General features: G+C 36.2%; 1 protein-coding gene across 4 annotated transcripts in view; it reads right to left on the reverse strand.

Moving 5' to 3' along the window:
* The window catches only part of LOC306844645 (rhomboid-related protein 3-like), a 69,926-nt gene extending 59,686 nt beyond the window's left edge, over window positions 1-10,240 (reverse strand). For 2 of the 4 annotated variants that reach the window (XM_079376925.1, XM_079376924.1), the window contains exons 1-3: window positions 10,133-10,240; window positions 9,410-9,866; window positions 9,253-9,276 (exon numbers count right to left, since the gene is read on the reverse strand). In XM_079376925.1, coding sequence (XP_079233051.1) covers window positions 9,253-9,276; window positions 9,410-9,505 — 120 coding nt within the window. In that variant the 5' untranslated portion in view covers window positions 9,506-9,866; window positions 10,133-10,240. The remainder of the gene's footprint in view (window positions 1-9,252; window positions 9,277-9,409; window positions 9,867-10,132) is intronic. The other 2 variants (XM_079376927.1, XM_079376926.1) reach the window with 1 other exon arrangement.
* Window positions 10,241-19,282: the final 9,042 nt, after the last annotated feature.

Genomic DNA, 19,282 nt, shown 5'->3' on the forward strand with positions numbered 1-19,282 from the left:
TTTACTAGGATGAGAGTTGCTGAAATCGCGTTTGGTCTCGTACTGTATCGTGTATCTTGTCAGTGTGTGCACTTGCTTGGCCATTTGTAGTTGATAAACAGGAAAGTGGGTCCAGCTGAATTGAAATGATCATTTGTTAGATTGGTATAATGAAGGTTATTATACTGCGGCAGCGGTCGCGGCAGTCGTCGTGTGAAGCCCTCTTAGTGTGAAGACCAAAGAGTGTAAAGACCATCGACTCTACCGTGCGACTCCACCGGGCAGGGACACCGGCAAGGGATAGTAGTAGCTTTTTATTTAATTTTTTCATTGATATGTTTATTATTGAAATGTTGTTGTTATATGCATGTGTTAATTTTATTTAATTTCTTTATTTTCTTAAATATGTGGGTAGATAGTATTTATAGAGTTGTAACTTTTTAGTTTTAGTTACTTTTTCTTATTTGTAAGTCGCTTTGGACAAAAGCGTCTGCTAAATGACAAAAGTAAGTAAGTAAAGTAAGTATTCATCAAAATGAATTAAAACAGTGAAATGCAAACTCAGAATATGACGCAAACCTGCAATAATTAAATATGCTAAACAACACAAATGTATCTAATCCCATTTTATTAACCAATGTCTTTGCTGCTGACCTTTGATCCAGTTCAACCATACTAATAAACAAAAATGACTTTAGATAAACTAACAATTGTGCTTCATTGTTTTTTTATTGCCGAAGAGTGTTAAACCTTCTTATCCTGAGTTTTACTTTACAGACGTGAATTGACTTTTCCTTCACAAGATACAGGGCTTTTACATTTGTATTAATGTAATTTCTTGTATTAAAAACAATCAAGCCCTGCTCATATTTAAAAAGTAACGCAAAAGTAACGTAACGCATTACTTTCCATAAAAAGTAGCTAAGTAACGTAATTAGTTACTTTTTTAGGGAGTAACGCAATATTGTAATGCATTACGTTTAAAAGTAACATTCCCCAACACTGGTTATAAGCAAAGATAGCCATTTTTCGTATCTCCTGACCACTAGGTGGCACTGCGCCGAAACACTGCAGGTAGCCTCAGGTCATGCTACAAGCACCATTCAACCTGTTAGACAAGACATTTCTTGAAAAAGGCAATGTGTTCTGACATGCTGGAATGTGTCTGCAGTGTATACAAGTTTCACTATCACATGTATGCTCACAGACAATAAATTCAAACATACTGCAAGATGCAAAGAAAATCTTGCACCAGTGGTGGAAACGTTTCAGTGGCTGAAACTTTAGCTGTGGGAACGTTTTAATCTTAAAAATGTAAAAAGCTTCAGTGTCTGATCACATCAACTACAGGTAAGCACTGAAATCTGAGTATCACCTGTCAAACACCCTGAAATTGCTATAGTGATACCTACAGTCACGACTCGAATGCCACACAACACCACGGACTGCTTCACAGAATTAGAATAGAAGTGTAAATTTAAAACTTATGAACAGTGGTGTACATTTAATTAACCCCCCCCCCCCCATTTTCCTTCTAATATTGTTACATTCCTTACCAATTTCAATGCTTTACAATAAGGATTATGGTAAGATATATAAAGTAAGAATATATTATTGGGTTCCTCATAGCACAGCAAGTAAGATCAGCTCAATGGTTACATTATAGTAATTATGCAGTGACATGGACCTTGTAGTTCAGTGAGTCACACAGTATGTTGATTCAAAAGCCAGTGAATGATATGTCAGGATTCGTGAGATGGATTCAAACCAGTGACTGCTGAGACTGTGAGTCTTTCATTGTGAGAACTGACCCTTAAGTCATTTGTTAATGAATCAGACTACCCACGTCGTGCTGTATGTTTTGTTTTTGTGTGCAGTGTGTGAGAAGGAAACAATATTATCTGCGACACTTGTGGTTCATCACGTCAGAAATGTGTCACGTCAGAACTCACTTATGAGAAATCTCAGTGACTCATGGGTTTCCCCTACCTGAGATTTAACCAGCAACCTCCATCTCTGACCACTAGACTGTCACCACCCCCACTGATGAGCAGATGCTGATCACATACTGTGTATATGTGAGTGTGAGAGAGATAGCTGTGTGTTGGCCAGACAGCAGGTGGGCTGTGAGCTCAATTTTCAGCCAAAGTGATGAGAACAGTAGAGCATGAAAGCAAGCAAGGTTCTTTATTTTGGACAGCTGTCACACATGTAGCCCATGATACCCTCACATGTACACACGGTCTCTATGTTTCTTCAGCATTCTCTTTATTTTATTCTGGATTCAAGACCGAAGGACCAGAGATAGCACAGTTCCCTCCTTGCCCCTTAATTACCACATCAAAGGCGCATTTTTAAATGTTTGCGGCTTTCTTGGTCTAGTGATCCCACTAATGATACTGATACATCAACACTCAATAAACTACACATCTATCAATCTAATTAAGAAAATCATTTCGGGCCATGCAGTTTATATTGTCTGTAACTTGAACAAAGGGGAAGGATTCATATGTTCAGGTGTTATTGTTGACAAAATAAAATTAAACCTATGTATTTTCACATTTAAACTTGTTAAAGTTGAATGAAGTTACAGCTTCAAAGTTTTTAGCTCCAACTTGCCTCAACAGATCTGCCTGGAAGTTTCAAATATACCAATACAAAGTCAATAAAAGGCAAGCATGCAACGTTTAGCCAAAAAAGCATAACAGGCTAATGCTAATGCTTCCGCTTTGGCAGTACATTGGAAAGGAGACCAGAGGAGACCGTTTTTTTAATGGCTGTCAATGGAGGAGAGGCATCACTACGCTGAATAAACAGCTTTTTAGAGGAAACAGCTTATCATTTAATGAATCAACAGCCTATTGGCTAATCTTCAACATGTTTTACACTAAACAATACTTTTAACGATTTTTAGAGTTTACACTGAAAAAATGCCATTTTATAAGATAAATCACTGACTTTTTGCGACTGGTGGGTTCAGCTTACGGCACTTCTCGTTCATTCCTATGGTATGGTATGGTAAACGGCAATTGAGTGTCACACAACTCTGACTGAAATTCAATGATGTCAAGGCAGTAATGCGATTGGTTATTAAGGGACAGGTGATCCAAGTTGACCGTTACACTTTCCCCAATAGTAAGTAATACAGACCCTCTCATCTCCCAATAATAAGACAACGGCTGTGTCCAAATTCAGGGTCTGCATCCTCCTTAGGATCCTTCCTACCCGGTTGAAGGAGGAGGGATCCTCCGACGTCCGCAAAACCCGGAAGTCGGTGTTTGTGAATTTGGACAGCCTACCCTTCTTTCAGTTCCCTCCCTTACCCGTTGCTCATATCCTGTCGCCTAGCAACCGTGACAGCGCCAAGCAAGAAGCGGGAAAATGGACAAACAAAGAGTTATTCTCCTCATTTTAATTCTTTTGGAAGAAATAAAGCAATTAAATAAATTAAATACTTTCTTTGCTCGTTGTCGGAGAGTTTTTTATATCAGACTACAAGACAGTCACATCCAGGTAAGCCATTATAGCCTATTTTTATTTGTTTTTAAGTATTCTACTAATTTCTCCTACAAATTCATTGAGCCGAAGCATAAACTTTAGCTTGTTTTGTCAGAGAAACTCCTCTCCCACTCCGCTACCGCTCGCTTCGTCCGCCATTACGCTCTGCCGAAAAGAATTATGGGATAGGTAGGACGGGAAAGGATCCAACACACCCATCCTTCCAATTCGGGGAAAAGGAGGACGTATTTGTATCTTACTCTGCCTAGTAAGACCTTGATTAGCTGTTTCAGGTGTGTTTAATTAGGCTTGGAGCTAAACTCTGCAGGACACTGCCCTCCAGGACCGAGTCTAGTGACCCCTACCCTAGACGAAAAAAAATATATATATTTTTTTTCTTTTTTTACAGTCTCTTTCGCAGCACAAATATGCTAGTGTAGAAAAAAGAGGTCATTAAAGTAATGGTTTATGGGGTAAACTTGACTGGCCTGCACAAAGCCCAGACCTGAACCTTTCTGAACACCATTTAGATGACCTGGAATGCTGATGTTGAGCCAGGACCCACTGCCAACATGCCTAATATTACTGACGTGTCTGAAAGAGAGCAGTTCTGTGCATCCAGTAGAACACATTCCCTTGTTTTTTGACAATCCCTTTACACAGTTTAAAGAAGTCCTCTGCACTGGATGTTACCACACTCCACACTTCCACGCTCCAGAGAGTACTACTGAACTGATATTTTTAGCAACTGTCTATTTTTTTTTGTTCAAACACTCCAGGATTTTTTTTACGCTTTGCAAGTTGGAGATTCCTCTTATTATCACAGTCTCTTATAAGTAAAGTGACAGAGAAAGAGTGGGCTGTGAAGAAAGACTATAGAGCGAGGGAGAGACGAGGAAAGTACACTGAAAATAGAACGAGAAAGAGACATTGGACATTGACTCACTGCATGTGCCTGAAAACAGAAACAAGGCCACATATTGAGATATTTGGCAAACTTTCATCACTGAATGTCAAGAAACACAAAGAACTTAATAGGGACGCACACAATGTATGTGATTGTTATGTGTTAATTGGCTACTGGGACACATGGGGTTGCATATATGCACATGGCCCCCTTCTCTGTCGCTTTCTTTTTTTAATTCCTTTCGTCCTTTCACAGACAGAACCACTCTTAGCTTGTAGAATAAGCGAAAAGGAGCAGGTGGTGAGCAACGTCACCCTAATGGGCCATCTCTTCAAAACAATACCAGAGAAACAAGACAGACTACACATTTGATGTTAGATTCTGGATGTCCTTTGTGAAAGGGAAGTACACTTTAAATATACTTCTTATAATATAATTTAGAAGAATATACTTAAGTGCAATGTCATGTTTTTGGAAACTTAATGGCATGTTAACTGCAATCAGTATTCATTCTAGACCATGGTAACTATGCTACAAATATAAATAAACCAAAAATGGTAGAGTACTTTTTTTTTTTGGTTTTGTGATAGTTGTTCTTGAGTCCCAAAATGACTTGAAAAAAGATCAAATTCAAAGATCAAATCGGTAAAATGATCAGATCTATCATTGCTGATTTAGTATAATAATCAAGACTTCAATTGAAGTGTCCTACTTTAAAGCATTACAAAATATTATTAAAACATAATGATTTAAACTTTTAATTTTACATTATTGCAGTGCACTTTTTTAAAAGTTTGTTAAGTGACTTAAATATGAAAGTGTACTCTCTTTAAATACATTTAAGTGACAATATGACAATAATACTGTATTATCTGCATGTACAATTTGTAAAAATAAATTAAATTTGTTTTATTACTGCTTTTTCACAAGGGATTATAAGGAGTCTGTACCCCAAATTTAACATAATCAATGGGAATTAAAGGTGTCATGAACTGCTTTTTTTATTTTGTACCATTCTCTGCAGTCCACCTATAATGTTATCAAGATGACTGACATCAAAAAGCATCATAATTTAGAAGTAATTACGACCCTCCTCATCTGAACGCTCTGTTTGAATAGGTGTGGCAGATAAAAGTAAACCCACTGGTATCCTTCCTTCACAGATGGACACTGCTGTGCTTTGGTTTAAGAACACATAAATACTAAGTACATATCAAACGATCTATAATAACAGACAAAGCAATAGTGATCACGAAATGAAAACAGTTACTCACACTTGTGAGGTGTGACATCGGATCCAATATAGCCGGCACAGCATCATCTTTTAGTTTTAATCTTTCTGAAAATCCTGTGTTGAATTGTGCCTTGTTTGTAAATAAATCCATGGTCAAAAAGAAGTGAACAAAGGACCAAGATCTGACGCGGTCTGACTCTTCATTAAAAATAAAGTTTATCGTTTGGCTTCTACATAGACCTGCGTTTGCCAGGCAGTGATGTAGAAGCAGGTGTTGATCTTCTTCTTCGGAGGCAGTTCTTAGCCACACTATTACATCATAAAGAGGCACATTCAAAACCTGTCGTTTTGGCAGATTGGCTTCGATATAAGCTGTTTTTAGATTAACAAGAAAATTTAGAGTTCTGAATGTATAGCACAATGACCTCTTATATATGACCCAGCACCACAAAACCAGTCTTAAGTGTAAATTTTTCGAAATTGAGATTTATATATCATCTGAAAGCTGAATAGATAAGCTTTCCATTGATGTATGGTTTGTTAGGATAGGACAATATTTGGCCGAGATACAAGGGTGCAAAAAAAATCGAAATATTGAGAAAATCACCTTTAAAGTTGTCAAAATAAAGTCATTAGCAATGAATATTACTAATCAAAACTGAAGTTTTGATATATTTGCAGTAGGAAATTTACAAAATATCTTCATGGAACATGATCTTTACTTAATATCCTAATGATTTTTGGCATAAAAGACTTAAGACCAGGGTCCAGGGACACATATCTCAAAAGATCTAAGGAATTTTTAAATTTCTCAGTTCATTCCGTTTAAGTGAAGTTGCTTGAGTTAATGGGGCTCCGGAATTTTCAGCAGTTGTTTTGGATGACTTTGGACAATGTAAAGTTAAATATCTGTGGAATGTGTTGGGTTTATGTTTGGGGTACTGCAGGCAAGTACACACTGAAACCACAAATGTTAATTGTATCCCCGTATTAATTCTAAAACCTTCGTGAGCTGCAACAAATCCAAACAATGAAATAAATTCTACCACAAAGGTCATATCTAAAACCCAGTTTATGGTGAATAGCAGCAGAATTTTTACAGATCATCAGCATCTCCTGTAAGTTACACAACAAACAATAACTGCTAGTTATCACTTAAGGGTTCTGCTGTTAATTACTATTGTTTGGTTTGTTTCTGTTTACGATTTTAACAGATTTAGAGGTAAACCAAGAGTGCTGGTATAACAGTCCAACAGCACTAGGACTTTTTAATGTTTATATGATGCTATGTGTCTGTGTTTTCAGGGATCTGGACAGGCTGTCAGTCTTGTTATTGGTGGAGATTTTTCTGTGATTTTTTCATCATGTAACATTGTTACACCTGTAGATTACAAATATTTGTGTTTTGTGCATTAAATAATTCTCTCAACTGATTTGTGCAAAAACACTGCTTTATTCAGGAACAAAACACCATCTACTGCATGTTGCTCAGAGACACACAACGGTTAATTCTGCTTTGGCAAGCATTTGGAGCTATTTTCATGGCGGAACAAAAATAGATAAAACTGGCAACAGCATTACCACCTCGGGTATGCATTATTTTTTTAATAATTCAATAGACTTGTCAATTTTTCCTCCCATTTAAAAATTAATTTTATGTGCGAAAAAGATAAACCAAGTCAGACCCTAATTTATGGAAAACACAGCTAAAATAATTAGTATTGTGAGTGAGTTGAGAAACTAAATATGTCAGTTAACTGAATTACTGTATTTACTGCTTTGCAGTCATGAAACTTAATTTAACTAGGGAGAGAAGTTAACTTTCTGTTATTGTAAGATAATCGTTTTCTATCTGCAATGAGTGGTTTAACAGCTTTTCATGTTTATGGATTTGTTTTTTTGAATGCAGTCAGTTAATAAGTTGTCAAAAACAAACAAGCCATTTGTTGTCACTTGCACCACAGGGTAAGAATGCAATCATCTGATGCTAACAGCTTTTCATCAGCAGTCAGGTTTGAGCATATGAATATGTATGTGTGAATTATAGATTGTTTGTACTCTAACATTGTGTCACATAACAACCCAGCTCCACCTCCTCTTTTTCATTAGACTGTTACATCTGCAGTCAGTGAAGTGTGTTCCTGGCCTTTAGATCCCACAATGCACAATTTACAGCCTTGCAGGGCAGTGACCCCAACACTGGACGAAACCCCAAACAGCAGGCCACTTGAGGGACTCAAAGTGTCAGCTGTATAAAGGGAGCAGTGTGAGAGGCCCACTTGTGTGGCAACCCCCTCCCTCCCCTATCAAATCTAGCAGGGACGGAGGGGGTGTGCCACGAGCCTTCTGCACCCTTACAGCCCCCGTTCTCTGTTCATGTCTGGCTCCCTCTTAACCCTAAAATCTCTCTTTCCCTTCATATTGATATCCATCTCTCTCTTCTGCATTTGGGCCCCCTTCATCTTTCATGTCTTTATCCCTGGGGAGTACGTGTGGGGGGTCAGTGTTAGGCAGGTGCAGAGCCAGCGAGAAAGCCTGAGAGCAAGGGAAAGAAGGGGCGGAGGGGGGAACGCTCTCCGTCTGTCACTCGGCTCTCTTGTCTCCCTGCAAACCACTAACCAACCCCTCCCAATGCTGGATTCTGAGTGGACCAGACTAAGAACTGTAACCATGATACTGTATGTGTATTTACACATTCACACATTCACACCTTCCCCTGAGACTAGTCACAGACCAATATATTGAGATTATTAGCATCAGCTAATAACCATGTCCACTTAGCGATTTAACAGAAGTGTCTATTTCCTCACTTTGTCAGCTCCAAAGTCTACTGGCCATTTTGGCAACCCAATTTCTGTTCAAATTTGTGAATTTTGAGTAAATGTTGTATAAAATATATTTTAATTTCATCAAGTTTGTGTACAAAGGTTGTGAACTTTTCGGATATTAACAGAATGCTTTTTAAATTTCAGTTCTTGTTGATGATTCATAGTACATTATTGACCTTACTTACATGGCTGTGTCCCAAACAACGCACTAAACACAATTTAATAAGTAGTATGTCTCATGTAAGAATTTTATAAGGCTATTTTATCATCCAGCATTGGGGTCTGATAGCCAAGCACCCACCCCCTCTGTCAAGTAAGAACAGCTGAGACAGAGTTAAATTCATTAAGTGTCCAACATTACACAATTAATTGCATCATCAGCCTATTTAAAGTGCACTGTATTTATTTTCTTTAAACTGAGATCCAGCAAGTTCCACTTCCAGTCATTCCAAATCAGATTGAAATGCAAAACCTGTAGAATGTTGCTGATTCAATTCAAACATAAACAGCTTAACAGATACGATTCTTAAATTCTCAATTTTCCCAATCCACTTGTGCTTTCGATCAATTGTATTATGTACATAACATAATGATGCTATTATATTTAGGCTAATATTGGATGACCACTAACTGAAATACTGTATCAATTTTTCATGATTTAACTCGTGTCCTTTTTTATTTTATTTTATAGAACCATTTTATCAGGTATTATAGTCATATTAGTAAACAAGCATGGCCTGCACATGTACAGAGTTACACAACACCAAACCCAAACATACAGTCAGGAACAAGATCAGTAATCCTACCTTGTCAAAAAGAGACTTCCATTGCTGAGAGAAGCATTTGTGTAGGACAGAGAAAGGTAGAAGAAAGGAATGAACATTGATTCATCTTTTTCTCAATTATATCTATCTAAAATTCATCTCTGTTCTTTTCTGCTTTTCAACAACATAAATCACTTACGTCCTCTGGAGCTACAGGAAGGACATCAGTGCTCTCTAGCACCTCGATCTCTTCACCCTCTGCGTGAGCAGCGACCGCTGGGGATGAGTTCACCATAGCCCCTGTGCCCCTCTCAATCCATCCAAATAATGCTTATCTCTTCTCATAAAGTTCTGCCATGATGTCTTGTTCAGGAAGGCTAAATTCCGCCACATATATCCACATATGGTTTTGACAACTCCAAACTTCATGCAGAGCTAAACTGCCATTTTTCCAGCTCTGTCATGATATCCATTGGCACCTGAGTTTATCCCAAACTAAGGGGGTATGTGGAGTTCCTCCTCGCTTCCATATTTCATTAGGTTACAGGATGTTTTAGACACTGTAAATCCACGGTACGTCACACATAAGTTCCCTTTAGATTTTTAAACACGACTGTCTTTCCCAGTAGAGCCTGGCTTCATCCTCAAATAGTCACCTGCAAGAGAAACATCGTTTCTTTCTCAAATCGCTTTATGCTATTTTGTGTTTCGTATTAAATTCAGTGTCGTGCCTGGCGTGATTTTGCTCAAACTGAATACCCAGTATGCCACCAAACAGAATGCGATAACATGATAAAGCGAAACGATCAGGTTATTTACAACAGCGGCTTATCGTGTTTATCGTACCAACGTAAAACCACGCAAGACTAAAAATAAAACAGTGTGAAATGCGTAAGTGTTAATTTGTGGTGCGTCATTGTACCTTGCTGTTGTTTCCCATCCACAGCGCGTGCCAGCAGCGCCCGAGAGGAGCGACTCCTGCCAGCATCCACAGAGCGCCTTGCCAAAGTTCACTGTGACCGAGCGAAGCGCTGACAGCACGGGGAAGTAAATGAGAGGCACCCGCCTCCTTTCACTGATACTCGTCATGTGGGCGCTTTTACAAGCGCTTGTCTCAAGTGATGGGAGGCTCCCATCACTTGAGACAAGCGCTTATAAAAGCGCCCACATGAGGTGAACATGGATGCGCGTGAATGATATATATTTCATGTTCGTTTGTGTAGTTTGTCTTTTATGTTGATGCGCCAGTGGATTTGTTTTCTGGCTCAATAAAGTACATCTATTTACAGCGACTAGGGTCATTTAAAAGAAACTGAGCAAGAGTTCTGTGGGTCCGATTATAAAAGAACTCGCACAGAAGTCACCCTCATGGGAAATGTCATTAAAACGACCGGTTTTTTCAAAATTTGTCCAACAACAATAAATGTGACACCAGTGTTAATTTTAACAGCATTTTTTTGTCAAATTTTGTTAATTAAGTTTTGAACATGCAACAGAGACACATATTTAGGCTGTTGTGAACTGTTGTGAAATACATCATGTCTTTATCTATCTTAAAGTCGAATAAAAAAACACTTCTCATTAAGAAATAAGAAAATTAGAAAATGGTCTTCTTTTCAATAAAAGACCATATAGATAAATCCTTATTAAAACCACCGTATTACTACTAGTAAGCAATTCAATCAAACATAGAGAATTATTTTTTTTTATTAACATTGATGACAGAGGCAGCAGCAGGTTTATTAGCTGATATCACTTTAAGACCTACATGTATCCAATATACTGATAAGCATCTGATATTCTCCTAGCTGTTATATGTTCATCTAATACATAAACAACTGTGTTTGTATGAACACTAGTAAAAAAAATAAAAAAACAATTGACAATTTTGTGTGTATTTGACTAGAGGCTTCGGGTCTGTGTGCACGGAAAACTGTATTAAATTGAGTTTTCCTTAGCATCATCAGTTTTTTAAAAATGTATGCATGTCTGCTCTTCAAAAAATTTACATTTTGAACAGTTTTTGAGACATGGAGCAAATGTATGCCAGCTTATGCCCTGTCAGGTAGATCAGTATGTTACAATTAAAACTTGTGCATCTAACTTGGTAACACTTTATTTCGATAGTTCACTTTAGACATTCTACTAACAGTAACATTGCAACTACATGTCAGTTATTAGAGTATTAGTAGACTCTGCTTAATATCTGCTAACACTTTATTTTGATTGGTCCACACAACATAGCCTACAACATACTGACTATGAGAAACTTTGCAAGTAAATGTCCGCTTATTCGACTAACCCTAAACCTACCATAACAATACTCTGAGAGTTAGTAGATATGTAGTTGCAAATTATTGAGAATTAGTTGACATGTAGTTATAAAGTTACTTATAGTAAGTAGAATGTTTAAAGTGGACTATCAAAATACAGTGTAACCTCTTAACTTCTCTACCACGCAAGAAATCAGTTCTTTTTGGATCTCTTTCCAAAATACCCCTTCCTACCATTTTCATTTCATTTTTATTTGTTGATGAAAATGTCAATAGATTTTCATCAGTTTTTGTATTTCAAGTTTTTTATTTAGTTAATGGTGAAAAAAAACGTTGTTAACAAAAACTATTATTCATCAGTCACAAAAATAAATAACTGGTACTGTTAAAATTGAATTTACATTTACTGTTGTTTGGTGCATTTTCACTGTCAAACTGAGTCATTTTAATAGGAATCTGCACACAAACAAAAAAAACATAATTATATCCAAAGCCAGAATGGAATCAACAGTTGTGTGTCAAGAAACACACATTAGCAGTGTTTTATTTCTGAATTAATGTGATTTTGAAGAAACTGACTGAGCAAATTATTCAATGATTCACTCATGGGGCATTTGCATGGGGCGTCAACGTTTTTTTTTTTTTTTTTTTTTTTGGCGTCAACGTTAATGCTTCTCATTTATTTTGAATAGGTGATGTCATTGCCGGACTGAATTGTGGGTCCGTTGCCTCGCATCACTGGCATCGCTTGTGGCAGCCAATAAGATCATCTTTATGCAAGTACCCAAGCGCAGATGCTATCCAATCATGTTCATGCAGCAATGGAAAGGTAATGTGATTACCTTCACATTACCTTTCCTAAACTTCAGACACACCCTTCCATCAAGCGTTGACATCGACATCCTGTGTGAATGCCCAGTCATAATACACAAAATATCACTTGTTGCCATCTACTGGTATGACAATATAACCAGCAAAATATCCCCACCACTAATACTCACACTGACAGTGTGACTGGGGGCAATCAGGCAGCGACTTCAACGAAGGGGTGCATAATCTGGCAGGGGTGCAGAATTCGGCACAACACCGGCCCAAGGCATAAGCGAACTAAGCGGCTGCTTAGGGCCCCGTGGCCACCAGAGGGCCTCCAAGAGTAGTTTACATTAAAAATTACCGTTTATTTTATCTTATATTCGTGATGTATGTCAATGGACAGTGGTAATTATACAAAAGGGAAATATTAAATAATTAAATATTCTATGCATATCATTTGATTATTTCCATAGCGACGCGTCATGCAGGCACAATAATGAGCATTTGATAATATGCGCCGGACTCTGCCTTGTGGATCTGTCCGATTAACATCACGTAAATTCACCTATTTTTCCCGAAATACATGAAAGTAAGTGGTCAGTCAGCTGGGAGAAAAACAGAGTAAACTTTGTGGTAAATGTGTAGCCTATTTGATAGGAATAAACCATGTCGTCCATTAATTGAAAGGATTATTATTGCCGCTTTCCATAGAAATCATCGTGTTGCCTATAGCCTATAACAAACTAAATGTCTTTTTTTTTTTTACTTAACTGAAGTGTAATTAAATGTCTGAAACCTAAAATAAACTGTATTTAGTTGAAAACATTGAACAGTTATGAAATATGAAAAGCACAGAGCGCGTCTTTCTTTTTATTTTTTTCGGAGCTCGTCATTCTCTGGCTCAAAGGGTTCAAATAAATGCTGTTTTGCGGATGGAGGGGGACAAATTCAACATGGGGGTTTTATGGCACAAATCAGAGGTGCGTTTCTCAAAACCATTGTTAGCTAACTATGGTCGTTATTTCCACTGAACTCTATTTGTAACGACAGAACTTGCGACCATAGTTGCTTTTTGGAAATGCAGATCAGTAAAAATTGCCATAACTTTCCTGGGTATATATTTTTGTAATAAAAATAAGCTTCTCCTCAGCCTACATTTTGCGTCTTTGCTATTATATTCCAATATCATTATGCCTCAATTAGCTAGATATAAATTAAGAGTTGTTGTTTTATATAGATGCTCTCTGTTGTGTTTAATATTTATTATATAAAAAAAGTATGACTTGTAATAAAAGTACAACTTCGATTAATATGTATGTTGTTAAAATAACATCCTGTTCTGTAAATGCATTGTCTGCTGGTTTATTTAGCTACTTTTCAGCACATTAAGTTTGCCACTTAATACTTTAACCCCCGGTTTCTTGTTTCACAGACAAGGCTTAAGACTAGTCCTAGACTAGACTAAAATGTAAATCTGAGCTATTTCAGCTGAAAGAAACTTGCACTGACTGATCTTAAAACATGTCAGTGCTTTTGTTTTGTCTTATGATGAACACCTGTAATGCTTTTTTTCTAAGGCATGCTTATAAAAATCACTTAAATGTCCTAATTGAACTATGGCTTAATCCTGGCTTAGTCTAAGCCCTGTCTGTGAAACCGAGCCTAAGACTTTGAATGTTAAAGTGAAAATTAACACCTGACCACTGTTGTAAGTTTGCAACTGTTGTTCAAAACCACAGAAAGGTAAAAACATGCAGGCAGACAATGGTATGATGTAAGCAACACAGCTACAACAAACAAAACTGATAATGGGTGTGTTAGATTTATAGTGTGTGAATAATCAAGCTTTGACAATAAACAGTCATATTGGAGTCACCGAGGGGCCCCCAAATAAAATTCTGCTTAGGGCCCCATAAAGGCTTGGGCCGGCCCTGCTGGGACTCCACAAAGAAACACTGGCAGTGTGGTACAAACAGTGAAAAGTCCTAGTGCTGCTCAGTGCTCTTAGTCATCTGCTGAGCCAGTCAAATTTAAAAGGGTCCTATATATTATTTCCTTTAGTGCATAATGTTGCTGCTTGTGCATGGACAAGATTTGCAATCAGTTCGATCTCAAAATCTCTATATCAGTTAGTACTGCTTCAAAACTCCACAAATGCCTTGATTGTAGTCCACTTTAAAAATGGGTATTCAAGTAACTTTAAAAAATAATAATACCACTATCACCATCATAGTGTTGTTCTCAATATCTGCAGGGCTGTGATTATCTGTGGCTTTGTGTCTGTCAGCTAAAAGCCTATCAAGGATTATACAATTTTTATAATGAGCCACTTTTAATATGCATATGGAAAAAACACTTACACATCCAACACAATTTTTTTTTTTTATGAGTGGTGTTGACAAATTTAGAATGCTTATTTTCCCTCACAGTAACTCTTGGCATTGATCCTGAGGATGTATTTCCATGGTAACGTATAGACCTTAGTTATTTATAGCATAAAACACCTACACAAGCATTTATAGTCTTGGGAGTTTCTCTGTACAAAAATATTTTTAAAAAAGTGATACCTGAGAGAAATTTGAGATTTTCCAATTTATTTTTTGAAAAGATGCACCATTATATTATTAGACCTCTGTAATGTACCATATTGTTAAAGTTTGCATATTACCCACCCAAATTTATGTAAATATAATTTATGGTCATAACTGAAATTAAGTACATAGAATACAAACAAAGGCCTAAATGTTTACTGTATGCTATAAAGATTAGGCAAATAAGTCTCAGAAGCCTGATGAATATAAGTAAATATGATGTTCTTAAGGACTGTGGTGAAGATACAAAAATGAATATAGCTCCATACTGCCTTCTTGTGTATGATTTGTATAAGTGCAACACAAGAGCCAGAAGACAACTTCCATTTAGGATTTTTTTAAGATAGCAATTAATACAGATATATTTTAAATTGTTATTAAAGACAAAAAAAAAAAAAAAAAAAAAAAAAACATGCAGAAAGGTTACAGTATTTTAAAAATATGTTTAGCCTATATCTCTGTTTCTTGGCAGTAGGTTCAGGTAGAGTTAAGGTTACTACTTTTGTAAATGTTCTAAGCCTAAGGCAATGCAAAACTGAACCAGAATGATCAAAGGAAGCATGCTAACTTTCTGCATGTGCCATTCAGTTACATAATTAGCTCAGTAATGTTTTCCTCATTTAAATCCTGAGACATGACAAGAACTTTTGTAAAAACTTAAAAACTGCGTGTAGCACTGCATTTCTCTTTTCTCACACAAATTATTCATGTCTGACTGCTAAAAAGTCAAGCCAGAAAGCTAGATATTTTTAGGTCATGCAAGTACAGCTACCATCTAATTGAAATATCCAAATTAGGGCTAATCTAGCCTAATTCATTACATGATGTGTCGAATAATTAATCTAAGTAGTCGCAAAATAAATTTGACTGTGAAAATAACCACAAAAGATTATTTAAAGCTGTTTGTGTTAAATGAGAAAGTATCAAGTACACATTACAAATTGTAGATTTAGAAAGAAAAACCTTATTTGATTCAACATACAATTGTTACAACAGCCTAACACAAACTATGGAACATAAAAGAAGATAATTTGAGAAATACATACAATGCATACAATGAAAGTCATTGGTAACCAAAACAGCTTTGTTACCTTCTTTTAGCCTATATGTTCCACAAAAGAAAGGTTTGAAACCACATGAGTGAATAAATGATGACTGAATTTTTATTTTTTGGGTGAACTAGGCCTATACCTTTAATGTTTTTATTATTTTTTTTTTTTTTAATAAAATGATAACCCTAATGAGAAACTAAATCTGCCAGCAGGTGGCGGTAAATGATATTCATTCGTTCAAACGGATGATTCATTCAGGAATTAAGTAAACGGCTCTCTTTATGAATGGGTCTTTGAATCATTGATTCACTTGATTCATTCAAAAGCAGATTAATTCAGAAATTAAACTGTTGCTAGGAGACGTGCAATAATTCTGCTATGGCTTTAAAAGGTAATATATTCTTTGCAAAATTGAGCAAAAACACATTGTGTTTAAAATGTAACAATCAACTTATTATTTACTTAACTGTTCTATAAAATCACATTTAAACTTGTGATATTCGGGACAAACGCATGATATTGCTCTCCCTGCTCCTGTGATATCAAAATTTATATTGCCATATACAATATATAGCCAAACTCACATTTCAGTATAAATTCAAGATGACTGCCAGTTCAGTCAGCATATAAACTACTTAAAGTGTAGAAAAATCTACTCAAATGTTGACTAAACTTGATGTAAATAAAATATTAGCTCACAACAAATTAAAAAACAAACACAAACAGTTCAAGAGGAAAAATGCGGTTTATTAATATAGGCTGAAATAATCTCCATACCACATGGAAAGACTTTTTCGGTACATTCTATTAAAAGGATATTTCTCACAAAAATGAAAATTTCATCATCATTTACTCATCTTCATGTTGTTCCAAACCTGTATAAATGTATCTCTTCTGTTGAACACAGAAGAAGATATTTGGAAGAATGTAGGTAACCAGTTGTTGGTATCCACTTATCTCTATAGTATAGTGAGAGAAAAAAAGAAAGAAATGGAACCATGGAAAGTCAATGGCTACCAGCAACTGTCTGGTTCCCAACATTTTTCACAATATCTTCTTTTGTGTTCACCAGAAGAAAGAAACAGATTTGGAACAACCTGAGAGTGAGTAAATGATGACAGGATTTTCATTTTTGTGTCAGCTATCCGTTTAAGGGTAAGGAAAAAAAAACCAAAACATTTAAAAGCCAGCAACATTGTTAAATCTCAGTACAGTCATGTTCTTAATATCTGCACAATAAAGAGAAACAGTTAAATTCCCTTTCACAACCCATCATTCCATTTAAACACCAGAATGTCAGAGACTTGCATAAACCCACAGTGCTTGGTTGATGATGCTCCTTGGTTGGGGGACACAAAGCATGGTGATGACATTTTCTGCTGATTACAATGAAAACTCATACAAAGAAACTGGGGTGGGGGAAATCCCCTCCCCCTCCCCCACCAAAAAGATCCTTGTATCCTTGTAAAAGTAGCTTGTCCGGACATACGGCCCCCTCAAACTTGTGCATAGATTCTTAATCCTTTCACAACATCTTTATTTCTGCATCTAGATTTAAACCTAGATGGAGAATTAACTTGGAGTATTTTCATCCCGCACTCAAAAACTTGTAAGAAATTCAGGTAAGAGTTCAAGTTCTGTGTTAATCTACAATTCTCAGGCCTTTGCATACAGGCCTCTACTGAATTTTTAAAACAAGACAAGAGGATGGAATATCAAGCATCTTTTACTGGACCTCGTTGAAAAACATCAGGCAAGGTAAAATCAAACAGTGGTAGGTCCTTCCACAACCTACCCAATAAACAAAACTGTATTTGTACATAAAGCGACAGATACAAACAAACATATTTCAAATGGAAAGTACTCCACTTCAAGAAATATAACGCATAGGTTCACTACAAATCTAATATTTGGTAAATGTATATCTGCTACGGATTAAAACTCAAAAAGACATTTTGAAATCCATAACCTTCAGTGCTTACAGCTGGATTTCTATCAACATATTTTTCTTCTTTCATTAACCGATTTGTTAAATTCTCATGATAATCAACATCATAACAGTGGAACTGGAACTCTGGACCCCTAATCTTCCTGAGAAAATATCCAAGTCCATTGTCAGTGTGCAAGACAGTGACAGAATCATGTTACTTTTACAGAAATGAAAACTTAAAAGACATTTCGGCATCAGTTCAACCAGAACAACAATAATGTAATTCATAAGCAAAATACAATGCAACACTGAAACAATCCCAGAGTTCAGCAAGTAGCATACGTCTTCATTTGAAAAGGTTTTTTTTTTTTTTTAACATTTATTTGATGGAAGATGAAAAAGTTTTTTTTTCTAGCATTCTTGTAAATCTATTTATTTTTGCAAGTTCAGACAATTCAACCATTTGTAAACGGTAGGTATATTTGAAAAGAAAAAGAATGTCACAGAATGGAAGAGAGGCACCTTTTGAAATGAGTCAGAATGTCAATAACTAGCATCTGGTTATCTTTACTGTTCATCCATGAATGTAACCGCTTCTCTACCAACTTTCTCACTATGGCCAAAGTTGAGTTTTTATCTTCTATTTTTGTTGTATTTTTTACTTTTTATTTTGTTTTATTATTTTTCTTAATAATGCAATTGAAATGATGCAACACTTCAAAATGATAACTCTTGTGGGAATTAATCCACAATAAAAGCCACTATGAGGATACAATTTTACAGGTTTGAAACATTTTAAGAAGAAAATAAATCCATAAAGTCCTTGAGTAAACATTAACACGTGAATTGTCATCATCTCCCCTGCAGTTTTCAGTTTTTTAGTATAGCTGAGCAAGGGAAAAAAGACACTCAGTGCAACGCTGGATAGTAACCATGTTGGAACAATTTTTAAAACACAAATAACAGAGCCAGTACAACATACGAAATGGATCATAATTGCAGACAGTCGCCCCGAGACGAGAAGCAGTGATTAGAGAGCGTACATACAAAACAATTCAAACACATTCAATCTTTTTCTTTTAAGATCGCAATTTTTTTCTTTCTCTTGAAGAATGTTTAACCTTGTGAGCATGTTATCAAATACCTTGAAAGTGTCAGACCCAAACAAAAAATGTAAGAAAAAATAAATTCACATTTTACAATTGGCGCACTTTAATTCAAGTATCGTTGAAGATATTTCTTTTGATATGTTTATGATTTTTCATTCTTTGCCTAGAGACAAAAACATGGTTCATAATTGAGGGTTTCAACATAATGATTGAAGGTATACACAAATACTGCATGTATGTCCGGTGTCATTTAATTTTAAACATGCTACTCCAGTAAGACCGTTTGGTTCATATCTATCATTGA

This window comes from Barbus barbus, assembly GCF_936440315.1.
Source record: "Barbus barbus genome assembly, chromosome: 25".
Classification (NCBI taxonomy): Eukaryota; Metazoa; Chordata; class Actinopteri; order Cypriniformes; family Cyprinidae; genus Barbus; species Barbus barbus.